Source organism: Heloderma suspectum, chromosome 11, assembly GCF_057233095.1.
Source record: "Heloderma suspectum isolate Gila_16-S chromosome 11, 16-S_ref, whole genome shotgun sequence".
In the NCBI taxonomy this organism is placed as follows: Eukaryota; Metazoa; Chordata; class Lepidosauria; order Squamata; family Helodermatidae; genus Heloderma; species Heloderma suspectum.
Window position 1 is genome coordinate 832,116 of NC_139468.1, and position 20,498 is coordinate 852,613.

General features: G+C 44.9%; 1 protein-coding gene across 12 annotated transcripts in view; it reads right to left on the bottom strand.

Annotated features, from left to right (window-relative positions):
* The window catches only part of WDR72 (WD repeat domain 72), a 215,406-nt gene that overhangs the window by 13,291 nt on the left and 181,617 nt on the right, over positions 1 to 20,498 (bottom strand). For 10 of the 12 annotated variants that reach the window (XR_014785267.1, XR_014785268.1, XR_014785270.1 and 7 more), the window contains one exon: positions 17,706 to 17,737. Coding sequence is in view for 5 of the 12 variants with exons in the window: in XM_084816462.1 (XP_084672588.1) it covers positions 17,706 to 17,737 (32 nt within the window). In the remaining 7 variants the exon portion in view is untranslated. Of the gene's footprint in view, positions 1 to 3,147; positions 17,738 to 18,727; positions 18,842 to 20,498 lie in introns of those variants that run through there. The other 2 variants (XR_014785276.1, XM_084816464.1) reach the window with 2 other exon arrangements.

A 20,498-nucleotide genomic window follows, 5' to 3' on the forward strand; every position in this document is an offset into this window, starting at 1 on the left:
CCAAAGAGAAGCCTGGCAGAGTCTGCAAGACACCTCGTTTGCCACTTCCAGAAGGGGGACATGCGATATTACTGTCACTGATGGCCAAAAGGTCAGAAAATCCAGTGAATTTAAATTTTCTTATTTCCCAAGTGAATTTAACCATTTGTGCTTAAATAAATAAATGGAATGTGGATGCAGGAGACCCAAAGACAAATTTGCCACAACATTGTCAGACTAAATTGAAACAAGAAGGGGATGGGGAGGGGAGAGAAATGTTCAGGTGCTGCCCCCACTAATGTATATACGTATGTGTGTTTATTATTTAAATGTATACCCTGCCTTTCCTCACATTAGTAGCCAAGGTGAAAACCCTAAACAAAAGCACACCCTCTTGTATAGATCACAATGTGTGGTGGCCAAAGTAATTTCCACCAGAGTAATTTCCACCAGAGACAATTTAAACAAAACTGTTTGCTCACCTGTGTGTCTACACTATTTTCAGGCAAACGTTTAGCATCACAATGCCCCTTTCGAGTGTAGACAGGAGCGCATGTGCTAAATAAAAGTAACTTTTAAAGTTCCGTGTTGAGCATCTGGAGGTAACACAGTTGCCAAATCTCCTCAGGTTCAGGAAGCAGAGCCGGGGGGGTGGGGGGAGTGCCTAGCAGTGCCTAATGGCACCCAGAAGGGGCTTGACCCCTTGCGGGTGAAGGGTGGGGCATGTCTGCTCTGGGCGTGGCCAAAGTTGGATGGACCTGGAGCCAGAGCAGGTAGCAAAAGCCAAGTTGAAAAGAGCTTCCTCCCCATCCCTTCCCAGTTCTTCAGATTTACTCTTCCTCTCCGCGGAGAGCCAGAGAAATCCTGAAACTTTGGTTCAAACTTTGTTACCATTTGTGCAACTCTACCCCTAAGGGTCTCCATATTTGGCTTCCTAGAGTTGCATTCTGGAAGGTTCCTAAAGAAGGTACCACTGGCGTCGTGATCTGGCTGCTTTTACTGCTACTGCTGGGTTATTCACATTTTCCTTTTTATCATGTGTTTTGGATGTTTTAATGGCAGGGGCGGGGGGAGGAGCACATGCTGTAAACTTCAGGGAGCATGAAGAGAGGAGGCAGCAGGGAGAAAGACATCTTGCACGAAATAAAGACCAGCCTTGTCTTGTCACAAACTGGGAAGAGTTACCTGGGCTCCCACCTGGCAGCTTCTGACGAAACAGTGACAGACAGCCACTCACCAAGGCTGCAGCACCCCCAGCAGTTTCCCCAGGTGGGCAGGCAGAATGCCCCGTGGTGGTGGTGGTGGTGCTGCGGCTGCTGCTCTGGGACAGTGTCATCTCCTGCCCCCTGGAGCAGTCTCACAGGGAGGGCAGGAGCTGACGATCATCTGAGGAAAGGGTTTGCGCAATATGTGCTCGTGGGAAGATCCAGGGGACTCCCCTGGGGGAACAAGATGGCGCACGCAGAACAGCCACAGCCACACCTGTGGTAAGGAAACGACAACTAGATCACACACATTCTGTTCCCCTCCAAGCCTCATTTTTCGATCCTCCAGCTTCATCAAACAGATGCTGCCTTCTCCTTGTAATTGGAAAGCTTTCCTTGTCTCCTCCTCCCCATAACTTAATTTGTGCCAAGACTTCATTGCAATTCAGCCAGGGAGTCTGTTTTCAATACTAGGGCTAAGTTATGGATGAAAGTACCTCTGAGCATGTACAAAGTGCCTATCCCTTACCACTGAAGCTAGAGTCCAGAGCAAAACACAAATGACAGAATAAGCACAGGAGTGAGCTGAAAGGGCAGCCAAGTCAGTGGAGTGGACTGGGGTGGGGCGCTCATTTAACCTGCAGCATCAGGCTCATAACTCAGGACTTATTTCTGAGTAGACACCCAGAGCTCATATTCAGCTTGTGATCTACAAAGATCTACATCTTGTGATCTTAAAGTGTGGTGCCCAGAACTGGACACAGTACTCCAGATGAGGCCTTACCAGCGACGAGTAGAGGGGAACTAGTACTTCAAGTGATTTGGAAGCTATGCTTCAATTAATAAAGCCCCAAACAGCATTTGCCTTTTTTGCAGCCACATCACATTGTTGGCTCATATTCAGCTTGTAATCGACAACAATTCGAAGATCCTTCTTGCTCGCTTGTTGTTGAGCCACATATCCCCCACCTTGTCACTGTGCATTTGGTTTCTTTTTCCTAGGTCCAGAACTTGGCATTTATCCCTATTAAATGTCATTCTGATGTTTTCTGCCCAGCGCTCCAGCCTATCAAGATCACTTTGAATTCTGTTTCTGTCTTCCGGGGTATTAGGTATCCCACCCAATTTTGTGTCATCTGCAAATTTGATCAGCATTCCCTGCACCGCCTCATCCAAGTCATTCTTAAAAATGTTGAAGCGCACTGGGCCCAGGACTGAGCCCTGCGGCACCCCACTCGTTACCTCTCCCCAGTTTGAGAAGATCCCATTGGAGTCCAATCCTGTACCCAACTATGGATCCACCGAATCGTTGTTTCGTCTAGCCCACTTTTAGCTAGTTTGCTCATCAGGATATCATGGGGCACTTTGTCGAAGGCTTTGCTGAAGTTGAGGTATATTATGTCCACAGCATTCCCACCATCCAAAAGGGAGGTTACCTGGTCAAAAAATGAGATCAGGTTCATCTGGCAGGATTTGTTCTTGACAAATGCATGTTGGCTTTGAGTAATCACTGCATTGTTTTCAAGATGCTTACAGATAGATTGCTTTATAATCTGCTCCAGAATTTCCCCAGGGATTGATGTCAGACTGACTGGTCTGTAGTTCCCAGGTTCCTCCTCTGTGCCCTTTTTGAAGATAGGGACATTAGCCCTCCTCCAGTCATCTGGCACTTCCCCCGTCCTCCATTATTTCTCAAAGAGAATAGACAGTGGTTCTGAGAGTTCTTCTGCCAGTTCCTTTATGACTCTAGGATGCAGTTCATCTGGGCCTGGAGATTTGAACTCATTCAAAGTAATGAGGTGTTCCTTGACCATATGCCTATCGATCTCAAGCTGAAATCCTGCCCCTTCAGCCTGTACTTCACCTTTGCCAGGGGGGTCATAGACCCTCTTTTGGGAGAAGACTGAGCCAAAGTAGGAATTGAGCACCTCTGCCTTTTCTTTGTCATCTGTCATCGTTTTGCCATCCTTATTTAATAGTTGAACCACCATTTCTTTCCTCTGCCTTTTACTATGCACGTAGCTGAAGAAAGCCTTTTTATTGCTTTTACAATCCCTCGCTAATCTCAGCTCATTCTCAGGTTTAGCCTTCCTGACGCCATCCCTGCAGTTCTGTGCTGTCTGCCTGTACTCTTCCTTTGTTGCTTGGCCTTCCTTCCACTTCCTGTATGTGTCCTTTTTTGTTTTCAGGTCATCTCTAATTTTTTTGTGAAGCCACCCTGGCTTCTTCCATTGTCTTCCACCATTTTTTTTTGGTTGGAATTGTTTGTAATTGTTCTCTTAGAATTTCTTTTTTAAAAATTCCCACCCATCTTGTACTCCTGTTCTCATAGAGTCGCTCACCATGGGACCTTACTTATCATTGTTCTGAGTTTATTAAAATTGTCTTTCCTAAACGCTTGGCTTTTGCTTCCTTTAGAACCAAGAACTCAAGTATAACATGGTCACTTTCCCCCAGAGTTCCCATAACTGCTACTTTATCCACTAAGTCGTCTCTGTTGGTTAGGATCAAGTTAAGGATAGCTGATCTTCTAGTTCCTTCCTTCACTTTCTTGGAGAGGCCATGTTTTGCAGAATTTGTCTCCCAACAAATATTGGGGAAATGAATCCCCCATTACTACTACACCTTGCTTTCTTGAAACATTGGCATTTTGCTTTTCAAACGTTTCATCCTCGTCTTCTCCTTGATTGGGTGGCCAGTAGTAGACTCCGACCACCAGTTCCTTTTATTCTTAGCGGCATTTATTTCAACCCAGATGCTCTCGATGGGGCTACCAAGCTCATCCTCCTGTATTTCTGTGCAGAGATATGTATTTTTTACATACAGTGCAACCCCACCTCCCTTTCTGTTCCTCCTGTTCTTTTTGAACAAGTTATATCCTTCAATTGCTGTATTCCAGTCATGGGAGTCATCCCACCAAGTTTCAGTTGCACCTATCAAGTCATAACATCCCTCTCGTATTAAGAGTTCAAGTTTGTTCTGTTTGCTTCCCATACTCTGGGCATTAGTATATAGACATCGAAGACCATGTGCTTCATAGTCTGGCTTTCTTCCTACATGTGTCTGAAGACTATTATCAGGCACTTTTAGAGCTGTTGTTGTGTCTGTTGTGGTGCATGAGCTTTCGTCCATTGTTACCCCCAACATTACATCTCCCTCCCCCATAGGATTCAGTTTAAAGCCCTCCTGATGAAGTTCTTCATGCTGTGGCCAAACACATTCTTCCCAACCCTTGTGAGGTGCAACCCGTCCCTTGCCAACAGCCCATCTTCCAGGAAGTATAGCCCGTGGTCCCAAAATTCAAATCTCTTGCGTCCTCACCACCTTCGCAGCCAGTCATTCTCCCAGAGTATTTTTCTTTCCCTTTCTATCCCTATTCTGACTACTGGAAGGATGGATGAGAAAACTATCTGGGCCCCAAAGTTCTTGAGTTTCCTTCCCAAAGCTTCAAAGTCTGATGTGATTTCTTCCTAGCTCCACTTGGCGGTATCATTTGTTCCCACATGGATGAGAAGAAAGGGATACCTGTCAGTGGGCTTTATGAGTGCAGGCAACCCTTCAGTCACATCTTTAATCCGTCCTCCTGGGAGACAGCATACCCAGCAAGTCCATGGGTCTTCATGACATACTTGGGTTTTGATCCCACGCAGCAAGGAGTCTCCCACTACTACCACTCTTCTCTTCTTGTTGTTGTAGGCCTTGATTTCATCGCCTCTGCTTGACTGACCTTCAGCCTCTTGATCGCTCTCATGCAGGGTCCCCTGTAATTCTTCCTCTGCAGGCTGTCCTCCAGTCTCATCCTCCAGTACCTGAAAATGGTTCCATAGTTCCACTGCTTCCACTGGTGCAGACTGGCTTCTAGTTCTTCTGCTCCTGTCACCCTTCCACAGAATATCCTCTACTTCATTTTTCCTCCCCTCAACATTTCCCTCTTCTGCCTCAGCTTGCTGTTGCTCTTCTAGCTTCTGTACTTCACTTTGCTGTTGTAGTTCCATCGTTCTGCCCAAGAACTCTTCATGTTCTCTTATTCCCCGGAAGGTTGACACTCGCCGCCCCAGTCCTCTTACTTTTCCTTCCAGCAGCGTGATCAACTTTCACTTGTTGCACATGTAGGCCATGTTGATCTCAGGCAGGAAAACAAACACTGTACACACCTTGCAGGTAACCACCACTGGAGAGTCTTTTCCTTCCATAGTCTCTATTCCCTTTATGTTTCTAGCTTTCTGATGGTACTGGGATACCCTGTGCTTTGTCCTCTGTTCACTGGAGGTTAATAAGAACAGAGTCCCACTAGTATGGAAGTGTGTGTTTCAAGAAAAGAAATAGGGGCCTCCCCTTCTTTTAACAATGCTAGGGATGCTGGAGAAATCTGCTGCAGAATCAAGAATCCGACCCGCAGAATCCACAGCAGACTGGCTGCACTCACTTGCACATCCTCTGGATTTCGCGCAGGGCATCTTTCCAGCTTTAAACAAGGCAAGGTACGCTAATGGCAGCCTCCATTAGTGTATCTTGGGGAAATTACAGCCATAATTACACCATTTGCGCCCCCATAGCACTTACTTCTATGTTAATTGCATCTGTAAAACATGTACAGCCACAATTTATGTAGAAATAAATGCTTTATGGGTGCAAATGGTGTAATTTTGGCTGTAATTTCCTCCAAATATGCTAATTGTGGCTGCCATTAGCATATCGTACCTTGTTTAAAACCTGAAAGATGCCCAGCGAAATCTAGTGGAGGCACCAGGGCTCCAGGGAAATCTGGTAAGTTCCAAGTGGCCTGGATTTCCTCCTCAGCAGACACACACACACCGGACTGGATGTCAGGGGGTTCACCCATCCCTAAACAACACTCATGCCAGAATGGTTTTAAAGCACTTACATTGGTGTGATAGAAACTGAGTGATGTGATATGTGTATTACATACTGGCTTACGGAAGTACTATTTGTCCACTTGCCAGTGTAGTCACTTCATGCCTTCCTCAAATACATCTTCAAAAGAGGCTGAATGACAGCAGGTTCCAGGAGCATTTGGTGAGGTGAAATGCAGATTTTGGACAAACAAAATGATGTGACTTGACTAGAGAGACCAGTTCAGGTATGTGTGTGGGCTGGCTGGTTTTTCTTTCTTCTGCTGACTGATATACAAATTACAAATTGGCTGAGATTCCTTAAGACAGATTTAGCTCTTTTTCAAAACCAAAACATCTTTTTTTTCCCTTTGCAAACCAAATAGACCTCCTCCCCCCATTTCTCTGAAAACAGCAGCTTCCACAATCAAAAGAAAAACATTTACTATGGCTTTTATCAAAGGTTTCAACTCCCTTCATCTTAAGGAAAATAACCCTTTTATTTTGTTGTGGACATAAAATTATGGCCTTGGGAAAATTGGAAGCATTTCTGTTGAGGGAAATCAATTTTCTCACTGCCACGTATGCTCAATATGTCACAGCCATTACTCAGATAATAACAGCCAAGTAGACTGAAATGACAGGTAGAATGAGCTCTGGCTTAGCCCACAGAGCAATGATGCCCCCCGCCTGCAAAGAGGCACATTTGTGGCACAAATAAAATGAAGAATTTTCCAAAAAGGCTTCCTTTTTTATCAAGCATTTCCAGGCAGCCAAAGCATGAGATGCTGAGAAATTTGCTTTGATTAATACATCTCAGTGTTGCCACTGTTTTGAAGTAGGGCTTCTGTGCCACAAAGTGGCAGGCTGGAATTCAACAGATAAGCTTTTTCCCAGCACAGAAAATTCCAATATAAAGCTGGGGGGCAGGGGCTGTGATGATGCAAGAAAACAGATGTTCCCCAATTCAGAAGAATCCTGATTCTACTCCTCTCTGAGACTGTGGAAAGGCAAGGCACCTCGCTCTCGCTCTCACTGTTTCCCCCCCGCCCCACATGCCTGTGATCCCCTCTTCCTCCTTCCCCCGGTGATGGCTCTGAGCACCGAACACGCACCCTAGGCTCTCTCTGAGGACAGGAGTCTCTGTGCCCTTCTTGGAACTGCCTCCGGCTGCCAGAGGAGCAAAGGCTGGCGAGGACTGGAGAGAGTGGCTTCCTAGTGGTGGCTCTGGGCGCCTCCCCCCAAGGAAGCTCACCGGCTGGTGCTGAGTCTCAGCATCTGTTTGTCTGTCTAGCCCAGAATCGTCTGCTCCAGGGCTAAAGCTGAGAGACATCTTCCCCATCACCAATTAGCTGAGATGTTTTCAACTGGAGATGCCCAGGACTGGACCCAGGGCCCTCTGCGTGCAAAAACAGGTCCTGCTTTGCTCTGCTGCCTTGTACTGTTCTACGGTGTTATTGTTTGTTCTGTTAACCTTCATTTTTGTCAGCTGCTCTGCACCTGCCTAAAATCCTGCATTTAAAATGGGGCTTTCTGCTTAATCACGACTCCCTTCTCCCCTCCCCCCACTTCCCCCTCCTTCTCTCAGTAACTGAGTCTTCCATTATCTTTCGTTGAGCTCACTCCTCTTCTTGCCGCTTTTACTCTTTTCATGGAGGAAACTGAACACAACGGGGTAATTTGATAGCTCATTGGGCTCCTTCACACGGAGCTTTTCTCCTGCGACGGAGACGGCTCCTTCACGGAAGTCTGCGGGCTCTTTACATGACGCCGTGATCCTTCAAGGCGTCTCCTGCACTAAATGCCCTCTGTTCCGTTTTTAAATAGATTGCAGATAATGAGCTATCAAGTTACCCCGTTGTGTTCCGCTTCAGTTTCCGCGGTGAAAAGAGTAAAAGCAGCATGAAGCGGAGTGAGATCAGTGAAAGATAATGGAAGACTCAGATACAGGGAGAAGGAGAGGGAAGGGGGTGGGGGAGAAGGAAGCACATGAAAAAGGGAGTCTGTGATCTTGCATCTAAAACAGAAGCAGAAAGCCCCGTTTTAAATGTAGAATTTTAGGCTGATGTAGAGAGAGCCATTATCTGTGATCTATTTAAAAATGGGACAAAGGGCATTTAGTGCAGGAGACGCCTTGAATGATCACAGTGTCATGTAAAGAGCCCGCAAACTTCCGTGAAGGAGCGATCTCAATCACAGGAATAAAAACTCAGTGTGAAGGAGCCCTATTATGTCTCCTTTGGGGCTGGACAGCAGAATGTCAATCCTCTAAATAAATGAAATGTTGATGCACAATGGGAGGCAGCCATGAACCACACCATGGCCACTCTACTAGCCATTCTAAAAGAATGGCATCCTAGGGTACTAACAGAATGTGCAAATGTTATCTCAGACCTCCATCTATAATTTTTTTAAAAATCCCTGGAGAACGGTGGTTGTCTTCATCTTCAAAAGTGTGTGTGGGGGGGGACAATGACAGAATCCAGGTAACTACTCATTGGAGTAATTCTGGAGTAGTTCTGGAGGTGACAGACTCGACCTTGGGGGAGCTGGGGGTGGCGACGGCCGACTGGAAGCTCTGGTGTGGGCTGGTCCATGAAGTCACGAAGAGTCGGAAGTGACTGACCGAATAAACAGCAACAACTCATTGGTCAGTTTGACCTGAATGCCTGGAATGGTTCTACGGAAGATAATTAGGCATTCAGTTTGTGAACACTTTGCCAAAGATGTTGTGATCACAAATAACCAGCCTGGATCTCCCAAGAACAAGTCATCCCAGGCTCACCTTATCTCTTTTTTTAAATAAGAGTTACCAGCCTGGTAGATCAGGGGATGCTGTAGACACATTATATCTCCATTTCAGCAAGGCATGCATGACATTCTTGGTGGCAAGGTGGTACAATGGTGGCTACATTATGCTAGCCTTAAGTAGATTTATAGCTAGGTGATGGGCCCAAGGGGTTCTACTGGAGTTCATTCATGAAATTCATGAAGTGTTCACAACAGCTCCTTGTCAGGCTAGAGAGAAATGCTGAATGGGATGCCACAGGGTTCTGACCTGGACCCAGCATTGTTTAATATCTTTATAAATTACTTAGATAAAGGAGTAGAGGGGATGTTCATCAGAGTTGCAGATAACACCAAACTGGAAGGGATAGCTAATACCTTAGATGACAGAACAGGATTTAATATTGTCTTGACAGGATGGAGAACCAGGCCAAGAGTAACAGAATATTTCAACAGAATTTTTATGTAAAATATCTAAAATTCTGCATTTAGGTAGAAAGACTAATACAAGATGGGTGACACCTGACTCAACAGCAGTACATGTGAAAAGGATTCAGGGGTCTTAGCAGATCACAAGCTAAACATGAGTCAGCAGTGTGATGTGGTGACTGAAAAGGCTAATGCAATTATAAGCTGCATCAACAGAAGTAGTGTCCAGACCATGAGAAGTAATGGTGCCACTTTATTCAGCTTCGGTCAGACATCACCTAGAGTCCTGTGTCCAGTTCTGGGCAACACAATTTAAGAAGGATATTATCAGCAAATTGGAGGTCCAGAGTCTGGGCAATGAAGATGGTGAGGGGCTTAGGGACCATGTCCTATGTAGAAAGTTTGAAAGAGTCACGTATGTTTATCCTGGAGAAGAGACAATCAAGAGGCAACATGATAGCCATCTTAAAATATCTGTGGTGTTGCTATGTAGATGATACAGCAAATTGCTCCAGAGGACAGGACCTGAACCAATGAGTTCAAATTTACAAGAAAATGGATTAAACCTTAGGGAAAACGTCCTGACAGTACAAGCTCTTCAACTGTGGAACTAAAAGCCATGAAAGGTGGTGAACTCTTTGTTAAGCAGAGGCTGGATGGGCAACTATACGGGGTGAGGTAGTAATGGATTTTCTGCATTGGCAGGGGGTTGGACCAGATGACCTCTGAGATATCCTGCAACTCCATGATTCTATCTAGAAGTCACTTAGGAATTTCTCACAGGTACCAGTAGTATGCCCATTTCCTCCAAAGAGCTGAAGGCAGCATACGTGGTTGTTCCCCCTGCAGTTACATCCTACTCCTCACAATCACCCTGCAAGGTAGGTTAGGCTATGAGACAGTGACTGGCCCAAGGTGACTCAGTGAGCTTCATGGCTAAATGGGCATTTAAACTAGGGTCTCCCTCAGTCCTTTGCAAATTTTTTGCAAACAGTCAACTGATCATTCTAAAGAAGAGCAATGTTAACTATAGCAGGAATGTTCTCTAGCTGGAGATGGCAGGTGTTTGCTCCATTGGAAGCTATTCTATTTCTAACTGATCTTTCCTCATAGAGCATCAACAATTTTCCAAAGATTTCCTCAACTGTTGACACATCATATAGTGCTTTGTTCCTGTGAGACATTCCTCGAAATAAAGCATTTTTAGGCACTAGAAAGTGTTCCTTCTCTGTGCATTCAGAGGCCTCAGTCCCTGAAGCCACACTTCAGAGTGCAAGTTCATCCATTCAAAACCCAGTCTGTCACCTGATATGTATCAAGGAATGCTTGTTCCTGGCTAGTCAGACTTGGTAAATGTTCAGACCAGACAGGAAACACCTGTGTCCCCAAATCTTCCATTCTGGCATCTCACCCTGCATTTCTCACAATGTTTTGGAGGGATGCGCCCACAAGTATTTGGTTTTGGCCAGAAGAGAGAGAGAGAGAGAGAGAGACTTCCTTGTTGCGTCAGGAGAAACAAAGGGAAACTTTATCTCTGGCCTTGAAGAAAATGAGATAAAGTCTGGGTATAATAGCTCATTTTTCTAGCCAAAATTAAGTCACTGTCCTCTAGTCAGCTATTAATATTTTCATAGTAAATAACTTTGTTCAGGTTAGTAGGAGATCATTTTCAGGAACATTTCCTAACATGCTCATTATGTTATCAGGAATTAAAAGGTAACATGAATCAAACATTTACAGCATCTATTAGTTAGGAGAAAGAACAAACACACTGTGCTGATAAATAGTGTTGCAGCGACTCCGGGTAGCTATGCTATTTGCTTCTTGTGTTTTGGATCCTTCTTCACAGTGTGCCTTGTCTAACTCTGGCTATGGACCAACCTGAGCCATGAGGTTACAGCCAGCTGAGGCAACTCCCTTATGCTGTCTCTCTTTTTTTGCTCACCACCCATCCTCTTCCATCTCCACTGCTTCCCTCCTGCTCCTCCTGTCCTCTCCTCATGAGCAGCAGAGGTTCAATACCTCATCAGATGGTTTGTAAACTTTCCAGGTTTCCTGATCATTTCATGTATCACAGGGAAAACACTGAAGCCTACAACTCTCAAAGGATGCTGCCTTAAAGACGGTCAGACCAACCTCTTGGGCCCAGGATTGAGCTGGCTACCTCAGCTGGCGTTGGCTCTTTGAAGCCCCCTGCAGAGAGAAGCCTTTTCCAGCCCCGCTGCTACCTGATAATTTTTTTTTAACTGGAGATACCATGGATGGAAGGACCCAGAGGCCTCAGTCTGCCCACAAGCCATGTCCCCTGCCACCACCGAGCTCGGGCCCCTCCCTTGTGCCACAAAAAGTGCAGTGCTTGTTGAGGTTGGTTTTACTGCAACTGGCCAACATGGCTGCACTGAAATTTCACAAGCTGCATGAGCAATGGCAGTCCTATGAAGTGGCCAAAGCTTGACCATTTCTGCAGGAACTGTTCCAAAGAGTTATTGGTCTTGGCAAATGACAGGGATGTAAAATTAAAAGCAAGTGGTGGAACATCATGTTGCAGAAATGTAATTATTGCTACAGCACCCAAGAATTCTATGGACAACTGCCAATTATAACTTGGCCACTGCAAGTCCCGACTGATGGAAAGGAGCAAGAAGAGTATGCTAGCTGGATATGTTTTTATGGCTTCACGGTACAGAACTAGTTGTCCATGGAAATGACTTCAGGAAACCTGTGCATTTCAGAGGCCATTTGCTAGTCATAGCATTCTCATATTGTGATTATAAAGCCCAGCGTCTCATATCAGCTCATAGTGTAACGACCAAAATACTTAATTATAGCTCAAACTGATCTTCTCCATCAAATATTTCTTTCAGAATAAGAACATAAACATAACAACCTAAGAGAAGCCCTGAGGCTAGATCAGACCAAGGGGTCTCTCTAGGGGAAGCCCACAAGCGAGACGTGAAGTGAGCAAGAGCCCTCTGGAACAATTGCTCCCCAGCGACAGGTATTCAAAGCCATGTGTTGGGGATACTTCTGTTATTGAAAGGGTAAAGGGCCACCGATGTGAAAATTACACAATTGCTTAGGATGTGTATGAAAACCTGCTAATCCAAGAAATGTCTATAAGCTACCACTGCTTACCTTTATAAAAATATACACCAGTCCAGGTGTCAGTACTGAAAATGTACTTATCTTTAATCGCTCCGAGTCTTAGAGTGACATTGATGTGCTCCTCTAAATACTAGTTATTAGTTATACTGTTTCTCAGACAAATATTCTGCCCCAACATGACTTGCGTTAACACAAGAAAGACAGGTAAACAGGTGTATCTACTCAGTTAGGGCCTGGATGCTCTCCCCTTTCCTTGGTGCTCTTCCTAGCAGGGGTACAACTACCTGGCTGCCTTTTGGTCTCTGCCACTGGCCAGACACACAAGCATCTATCACTTGGTTTTTGAAGTTCCAGGGCAAACTATTAAACAATTTTGTCACAGTGTAATTACATAAATTGATAGGAAATTAATCTTCTTCTTCTTTGTAATGTTGCAACTAAGCCAAATAATGTTACTTTCTCATGAAATGACGTATTACCATCACTATTTTGAAACAAATGATCTTCTATATATCTAAAAGTCAAAAATTGTGTGAGCGTTTGTGGGTTTGTGGCTGGCTGCAGGGCCGCCTGTAACGCAGGGAATAAGGGGGAGCTGCCCTGGGCCTAATCACACTGTAGGGGCCCACTGAGCCCGCCATTTGGGCCCCACAGTTGCTGCCCCTTTTAGTTCACATTCTCACGTGCCGGAGTGTATGACAGGAGTCGCTGGGTTACATTATTACTTGGTTTATACTTCCCCTTACTAACAAGTCCACGCTCTCAGTCACGGTGCAGGCCAGGTTTCTGATTTCAGCCATGAGTCACCCTATTGGCCATCTTTCATTCTATTGGTCTCTCTCCCGTTCACTCTGACTTCCTTCACCTTGGATTGGCTGGCCGCCGTTTGTTCCCTCCCCTTCACTCACGGTTTCTTTTCTGACTGTGCAGAGCCTTTAGCTTCTCTCCCCTCTTCCTGCTCTAACCAGAGAGCAAGCAAGTTAGTGTCAAATATCTTTACCCCTTTCAGTGCCAGATGTATCTGTTAGTAGTGTGTGATTAACACTAATGTGAAATGTGGTGCGGTGTGTGCTCGCCTGTCTGAGGGGCCGGGATGATACAGTGGAGTGGAGGCTTGGGGCTTTATTCATAAAAGAGTGAACTGGGGGGAACTGAGAAGGCAATTGCAAAATGAAGGGCAAAATAGCGGAGTTTTACGTGTAGCTGAATTGAGGATTTTGGGGGTTGTGTGTTTGTGGCTGGCTGCAGGGCCGTCTGCAAGACAGGGCATAAGGGGGAGCTGCCCTGGGCCTAATCACACTGCAGGGGCCCACTGAGCCCGCCATTTGGGCCCCACAGTTGCTGCCCCTTTTAGTTCACATTCTCACGTGCCGGAGTGTATGACAGGAGTCGCTGGGTTACATTATTACTTGGTTTATACTTCCCCTTACTAACAAGTCCACGCTCTCAGTCACGGTGCAGGCCAGGTTTCTGATTTCAGGTACCAGTCATCCTATTGGCCATCTTTCATCCTATTGGTCTCTCTTCCATTCACTCTGACTTCCTTCACCTTGGATTGGCTGGCTGCCGTTTGTTCTCTCCCCTTTACTCATGGTTTCTTCTCTGACTGTGGAGAGCGTTTAGTTTCTCTCCCCTGTTCCTGCAATATCCAGCAAGGACGCCTCTGTTGAACATTTTAATAGTGGTATGAGATTCAGTGTGGATTATATTGTAGTAGTGCTTACAGATTCAGTCTCTTGCATTTTTAGTAGTGTTTTTTATTCAATCTGCTCATTATAATTGTTGTGCTTTTTTAATCAAGTCTGGTGGATTCAACATGACTCCAAAAAAATGGAAACACATTCGACAAGCTTCTCCGAAAGCAAAGATATCAAAACTACTTCCTAATATTTAACTTTAGGTCCATAGTTGTTGGCGCCGTCGCCATCATGTCACCCATCATGCTGCTTGGGAATCTCCATGTTCTTCCCACGTACAGTTATAACTTCCAGAATTAGTTTGTAACAATAAGCAAAAATTGTGTTGTATTAGGAAGTCGTCTTTATAAGATTTTTTTTTTTTAAATAATAAACAAAAAATCTCAATTTTCTTTTTCACCTTTCTTATGGAGCCTTTCCAAGAAGCATAAACCTACCTTAATGTGTTTCTAACAAATAGTACCTATGACAAAATTACATCCCAGGCAACGCCGGGTATATCAGCTAGTTTCTAATAAAGCTGCATGCATTTGCTCCCTTTCTATTTTGCATGGGTTTACACATCTACAAGGGAACGTGAGTGCTTGTGCTGATAGAGAAAGGAGGGTGGCAGACAATGTTTTGCCCAGAAACATTTCTCAAGGGAGACATGACTGAGGATCCACTCACTCATTCACTTACTAATTGATGACTGATTGATTTGGTTTAATTTATATGCTGGCTTCCCACAAAAAATGGTGCTCAAGGCAGCTAACAATAATAAAACCAAGATTAAAACAAAACCAACACAGCAGGTTAAATTGGGGGTGGGGTGCATAATATTCAGTAGATGGACCAAGAAAATGTGGGATCTATGAACAATTTTATCCACAAGCAAAATATGAAAAAAGCATTTTGCATGTCCTGCTTGACCCATCCCCTAGTCAGTTCACCACACTGTGGATCCCTGCTGGGCAAACTACATGTACCATCTGGGCAACCATCTGTGAAGGTGCCTCGAAAGACCCTTTTGCTTGGCCAAGCACCCTTGGGAGGAGCAATGGCCAATGTGCATCATCAGCAAAGGAACATGAGGGAAGGGAATGCTTAACCCTTTCCCCTGCGAGTCACTTTGTGTGTGAAACTCAATCCCCACAATTGAGTTTGCACCTGCAAGCATTCCAGACTTGTTTGCATTTGAGCATTTATGCCATTCTGGTCATTCCATCTCAAAAGGGATTGGTAGCTCAAGAAGGCATGGAAAATGAGCTAGAGGCAAAGAGTTTGAAGCTTTAGAGGCTTAGAAAATTATGAATGGTGTCAAGAGAGTGAAGAAAGAGGATTTTCCCTGTGCTATAATGCTAGAATGGGCAGCCATCCCATAAATTTCACAGTAGATCTCACGGTGGACACTAGGAAACAGTTGGATGAGTGACAACCTATGGAATCCATTGCCACACCACCCCTAGGGTCAGAGAAGGCAGGGATGCTTCAAATATGGCTCTCCACCACCACCACCTGGCTGCCACCTTTGGACTGAATGGCCTTTTGGTTGGGTCTATCAAGGCAAGACTTGCACTAGTGAGTGCAGGGTTGGGAACCCTCTTCCAAAGCTTTTATCCACAGAGGAAAGACTGAAGAATTTCTAGCTGGGAATCTGTGCCAAGCAAATATTCCTTGACCACAGATTAAAGGGGCTCTTGTGCATGTGCCCTTCAGAGTGGGCTCAATTTCTAGTCCCCACCCCTGCCCGCCACTGCCCCATTTCTGACGCTGCAAATTAATTAGCAGTTGCCATGCATAGCAGCTATTTTGACAGAAAAGTAGGCAGCCCTGTTGGACACAATGGATGGAGCCTTTCTGAGGTTCCAGGCAGAGGCTGAAGGGCACTTCTTGATGAACTGAGAGCAGCAGCAGCAGCAAACGAAGTTTCCTTCTTGTCTGCCAGCTCTGCTGTAGCTGACCTGGCACAGTTTTTTAAATGATCTATGCTGGAACCAATTGGATTCACCCCAGCTCAACTCCTCTGGCTTCGGACGCCTCGTGTTCTGGGGGGAAATTGGGCTGCTTCAACTGGCGATGGGAGACAGAGATGTGACATTTCAGAGATAAGTTTGCAACAATCCTGTTCTGAAAGTGAGCTTGTGCAGCAGTGTTTAAGAGCATGGGCTGTAAACTAGGGGAATCACTGATTAAATTAACCTGAGTCATGAACCCTCTGGCTGGCTGTAGGCAAACCACTCCCCTTCAGCTTCCCTTGGGAGATGTGATTGGCCCCCTCGGTGCTCCATTTCTGGCAGGGAGTAAAGACATTCCTGTTCTATTTTGTGTTTGCTGATTTGTAATTAGGGGCTGAGTCTGGTTTGACACTTTTAGGGTGCAAACCTATGCATGTTTAGACAAAAACAAGCGCTTCAATTCCCAGCATCTTCCAGTTAGCATGGCTGGCTGGGGACTCCCAGCATCTCTGTCATCATGGCTGGCTGGGGAATGCTGGGAGTTGTAGGACTTTTTTCTGTCTAAACATGCACAGGATTGCACCCTTAGAGGTTTTGTTGCTCTGTTTTTAATTTTTATTTTGTGGTTTAAAATTCTTGTAATGTTTTTCTTCATGGCCTTGAGGGCCTTATGGCCTGTAAATATTTTAATGAATAAAATAAACTTCAATAATATAATGGCAATAATACTGGACTGTTGTAAGGATTGCTGAAAACATCTAGGTGAAGCACTTAGGTGAAGAAGCTTTATATAAATACTGAGGAGCAGCGTTCTTATTCATCTTATTATTTATTGCAGTTTTTTTCTTCAACTGCATCCCTTTGGGAGTAATCTGTTGGGGGCTGTATGCTTCTGCTAGGCAGAGCCAAAGCAAAAGTGGGCAAAGACACTCCCTTTCTCTCTCTCTCTCTCTCCTCCCCCTTCCTTTCTGCCACCCCTGTTTCTTTCCTTCTTCCTCCCACCCAGTGGACTCCCCGGAGAGGGACAGATCACTGTTGAACTGAGGTCTGAACTGAGCACGTGCAGGGAGAGGGCTTTTGAACTTAGGCCAGGGGCAACGCGTGGCCCAGAAGTTGCAGGTTGCCCACTGCTGATTTACAGTGTCACACTGTACTACTTCTCATTCAGTGAAAGACAAGCATCATGCCAGGCCAGTGAGTCCTGAAAGTGTCATATTGCTACCAATGGAAAGAGGATTTCCCCCCCAATTATTAGGACATCAAGGATAAGGCTCTCAATGGCAATTCGTCATGATGGCTGCATATTGCCTCCAACATCAGAGGCAGCAGGTCCTTGTGAATACCCATTCCTGGGGGACACAAGCAGGAGGGTGCTTTTGTGCTCATGGCCTGTTTTGGGGCTTCCCAGAGGTGTCTGTGTGGCCGCTGTGGGAAGAGAATGCTAGACTACAGAGACCTTGGGCTTGATCCAGCATGGCTCTGCTGGTGTTCTTGTGATATTGGAACTGCATGGTTGATGCAGTATCCGGGAACTGGAGGCAGGCACATCGGAAGGCTCAGTGGGTACAGCAGTTGAAAATGGCAAATGAGAAGAGTACAAAGCTCAGGAAATGGCCAGAATCACCCAACAAATGGTGAATGTATTTCGACATTTGCCACAGTTCTCCACTGTCTGGTTTCCTTAGTCTTCTAACACACCTTGCAGGAACATACCTTGGACATCCAAGGATATGGCTTCTTTTCATCTGCAAAATAAAATATGAATTATGTTTCTGACCTTCTGATCAGTTTTCACTATTCAAAAAAGTTCTCTCTCCTTTACTCTCTCTCTCTCTCTCTCTCTCTCTCACGCACACACACACACACACACTTATGGGAAGATTTCCCCCTCAGTTAAGAGATTGAGTCGACCTGAAATTAGGTCACACAAAGAGGCCAAAAAAACCAAACAAACATGTTCACAGCCAAGTGAGGTAGAGTGAAAGAGTATGTGGGAAAGAGTCACATCAGCGAAACAATGGTTGAAATGGCCTCTTGAGCTCTTTAATTGGTTTACTGTGGCCAGTGTGAGATTTGGAGTGCTCAGAATCACAGATAAATCCTGGATTAATTCTTGCTTGGTCAAATTGATGTCAAAACCCAACGGATGGGTAACTGACACATTATCTAGATCATCAGAAATTCCACAGGAAAGCTAGATAATATCAAGAGGTCAAATGATATTTTTCTGACTTCATGTGGTCCATACACTTTACCAAAATATGGTTATTTCAGAGCATTTTTTAAGCTGCACTGCATCATTCGCAGAACCCACCATGGCTGTCCCAGAACCAGGGGCCTGGGTCGCAACTAGGGGCGCTCAAGGGTGGCATTTGGTCTGCATGTTGAAGCTGCCCAGCCTAATCCACCTCCCCTCGGCGAACGGGCATGCTCCAGCACAGTGACCCTACAGGCTCCAGCGCAGTGACCCTTCAGATTTCACACACCTCTGAATTTCGCAGTGCTGTTCGTGGCCCAAAATAGCACCAAAATGTTTATAAAAATGCTTATTTTAGTATAAAATACATTTAGAAATGCACATTTGACAGAAAATACATTTAGAAATATGTATTTTGTAAGAACATACATTCAAAAACAGGTTTTTAATTACTTATTTAAATGAGAATTTTCATACAGGTTTTTTAAAATGGCAAATTAATGTGGAAACGGGGTAGAAAAGACGAATGAATACAGACCAGAGAAACTGACACAGACCAGAAATAGAGTGATCTGCCATCCCTAGTCGAAACATTTCCTGTGTGTTCTTTGAATTATTCAGTTTCATATGCATCATCCACCAGGCCGACAGGCTGATAACGAGGGAAAGTAACAGCAGACATGCTTAGTAACTGAGAGCCTACGAACAAGCTACAAACTACCTGACCTTTCTGAAGAGCTAAGACAACGAGGGCTTAAAATGCCTTTGCTGAGTAATATACAGCTTCATCACACAGAGCTTTTATCCTGCAATTGAGATTGCTACTTCACGGACGTTTGCCAGCTCTCCACATGACGTAAATACCCTTTGTTCCGTTTTTAAATAGATCGCAGATAATGAGCTATCAAATTACCCCATTGTGTTCTGCTTCAGTTTCCTCAGTGAAAAGAGTAAAAGCAGCAAGAAGAGGAGTGAGAATCAATGAACGATCATGGAAGACTCAGATACAGGGAGAAGGGTGGGTGGGAAAAGGAAGTGCATGTAAAGGGAGTCACTGGTGATCCTGCATTTAAAATGGAAGCAGAAAGTGACACAGTATGATTTTATTTTTCCTATTTTTTCGTGTTGTCTTCCCTATATCTCCTTACATCCACATATATTTTCCTTAAGTAGTTAAGTTTATATCTTACTTTTAATATTTTATCACTTTTATTAATTTCTATCATTTCTTAAATCCACCTATACTTGATTTTTGTCAATGAAGATTGCTTCCCTCTATAACTTCTCTCCCTGTTCCTAGTAGATAACACTGCAGACTTCAGACGCCACAATGAACTCTTGTCCTCTTTTGAAATGTAACAAACATGGCGTGAAGCAAATCAAATGCAAAGTTTGACCTTGAACGTAACATGAATTGTAAACATCCTGAATGTACTCTGTGACCCAAAACATTTAAGTGCCCAGTGAGAATCATATAATAGTCATAGAATAGTAGGGTTGGAAGGGGCCTACAAGGCCATCGAGTCCAACCCCCAACATCATGAAATGTGAAAAGGTTAACTTTTAACCATTCCATGTCATGTGCATATGAAGTATTTTAGCTCAGGTCAGGAAGGGGAGGTGCGAATGGAGAATTAATAGCTTCATTGCAGGAAGGCCAAATCATAGAATCATAGAATAGTAGGGTTGGAAGGGTCCTACAAGGCCATCGAGTCCAACCCCTGCTCAATGTGGGAATCCAAGTCAGAGCATCTCTGACAGATGGCTGTCCAGCCTCGTCTTGAACACCTCCAGTGTGGGAGAGCCCACCACCTCCCTAGGGAATTGGTTCCGTTGTCGTATTGCTCTAACACTCAGGAGGTTTTTCCTGATGTTCAGCCCGAATCTGGCTTCCTGTAACTTGAGCCCATTATTCCGTGTCCTGCACTCTGGGATGATCGAGAAGAGATCCTGGCCTTCCTCTCTGTGACAGCCTTTCAAGTACTTGAACAGCACTATCATATCTCCCTGTCAGGACCGCCCTAGCTGCCTTTTGCAGTCCCCTCCAATAGCCAACTCAGGACACAGACGATGAGGATTCTTTCCAAGGCTTTATTGCTTTATTACTTTATGACTCTTTCAGATACTAATCACTAGCGACTAAGCAAGGAACAGCACTGGGGAAAGATAGCAGAGTAGCCTAAGCTCCAGGTAAGGCAGTTGGTCCCCCTTTGAAGGGGACCCACAGGAAGACTCTGAACTTATGGGCTATAGAGAGATCCTCCCTCTTTCCCTTGGGTCCTTGGTACGCGACCGTTGTTTAGAGCGCC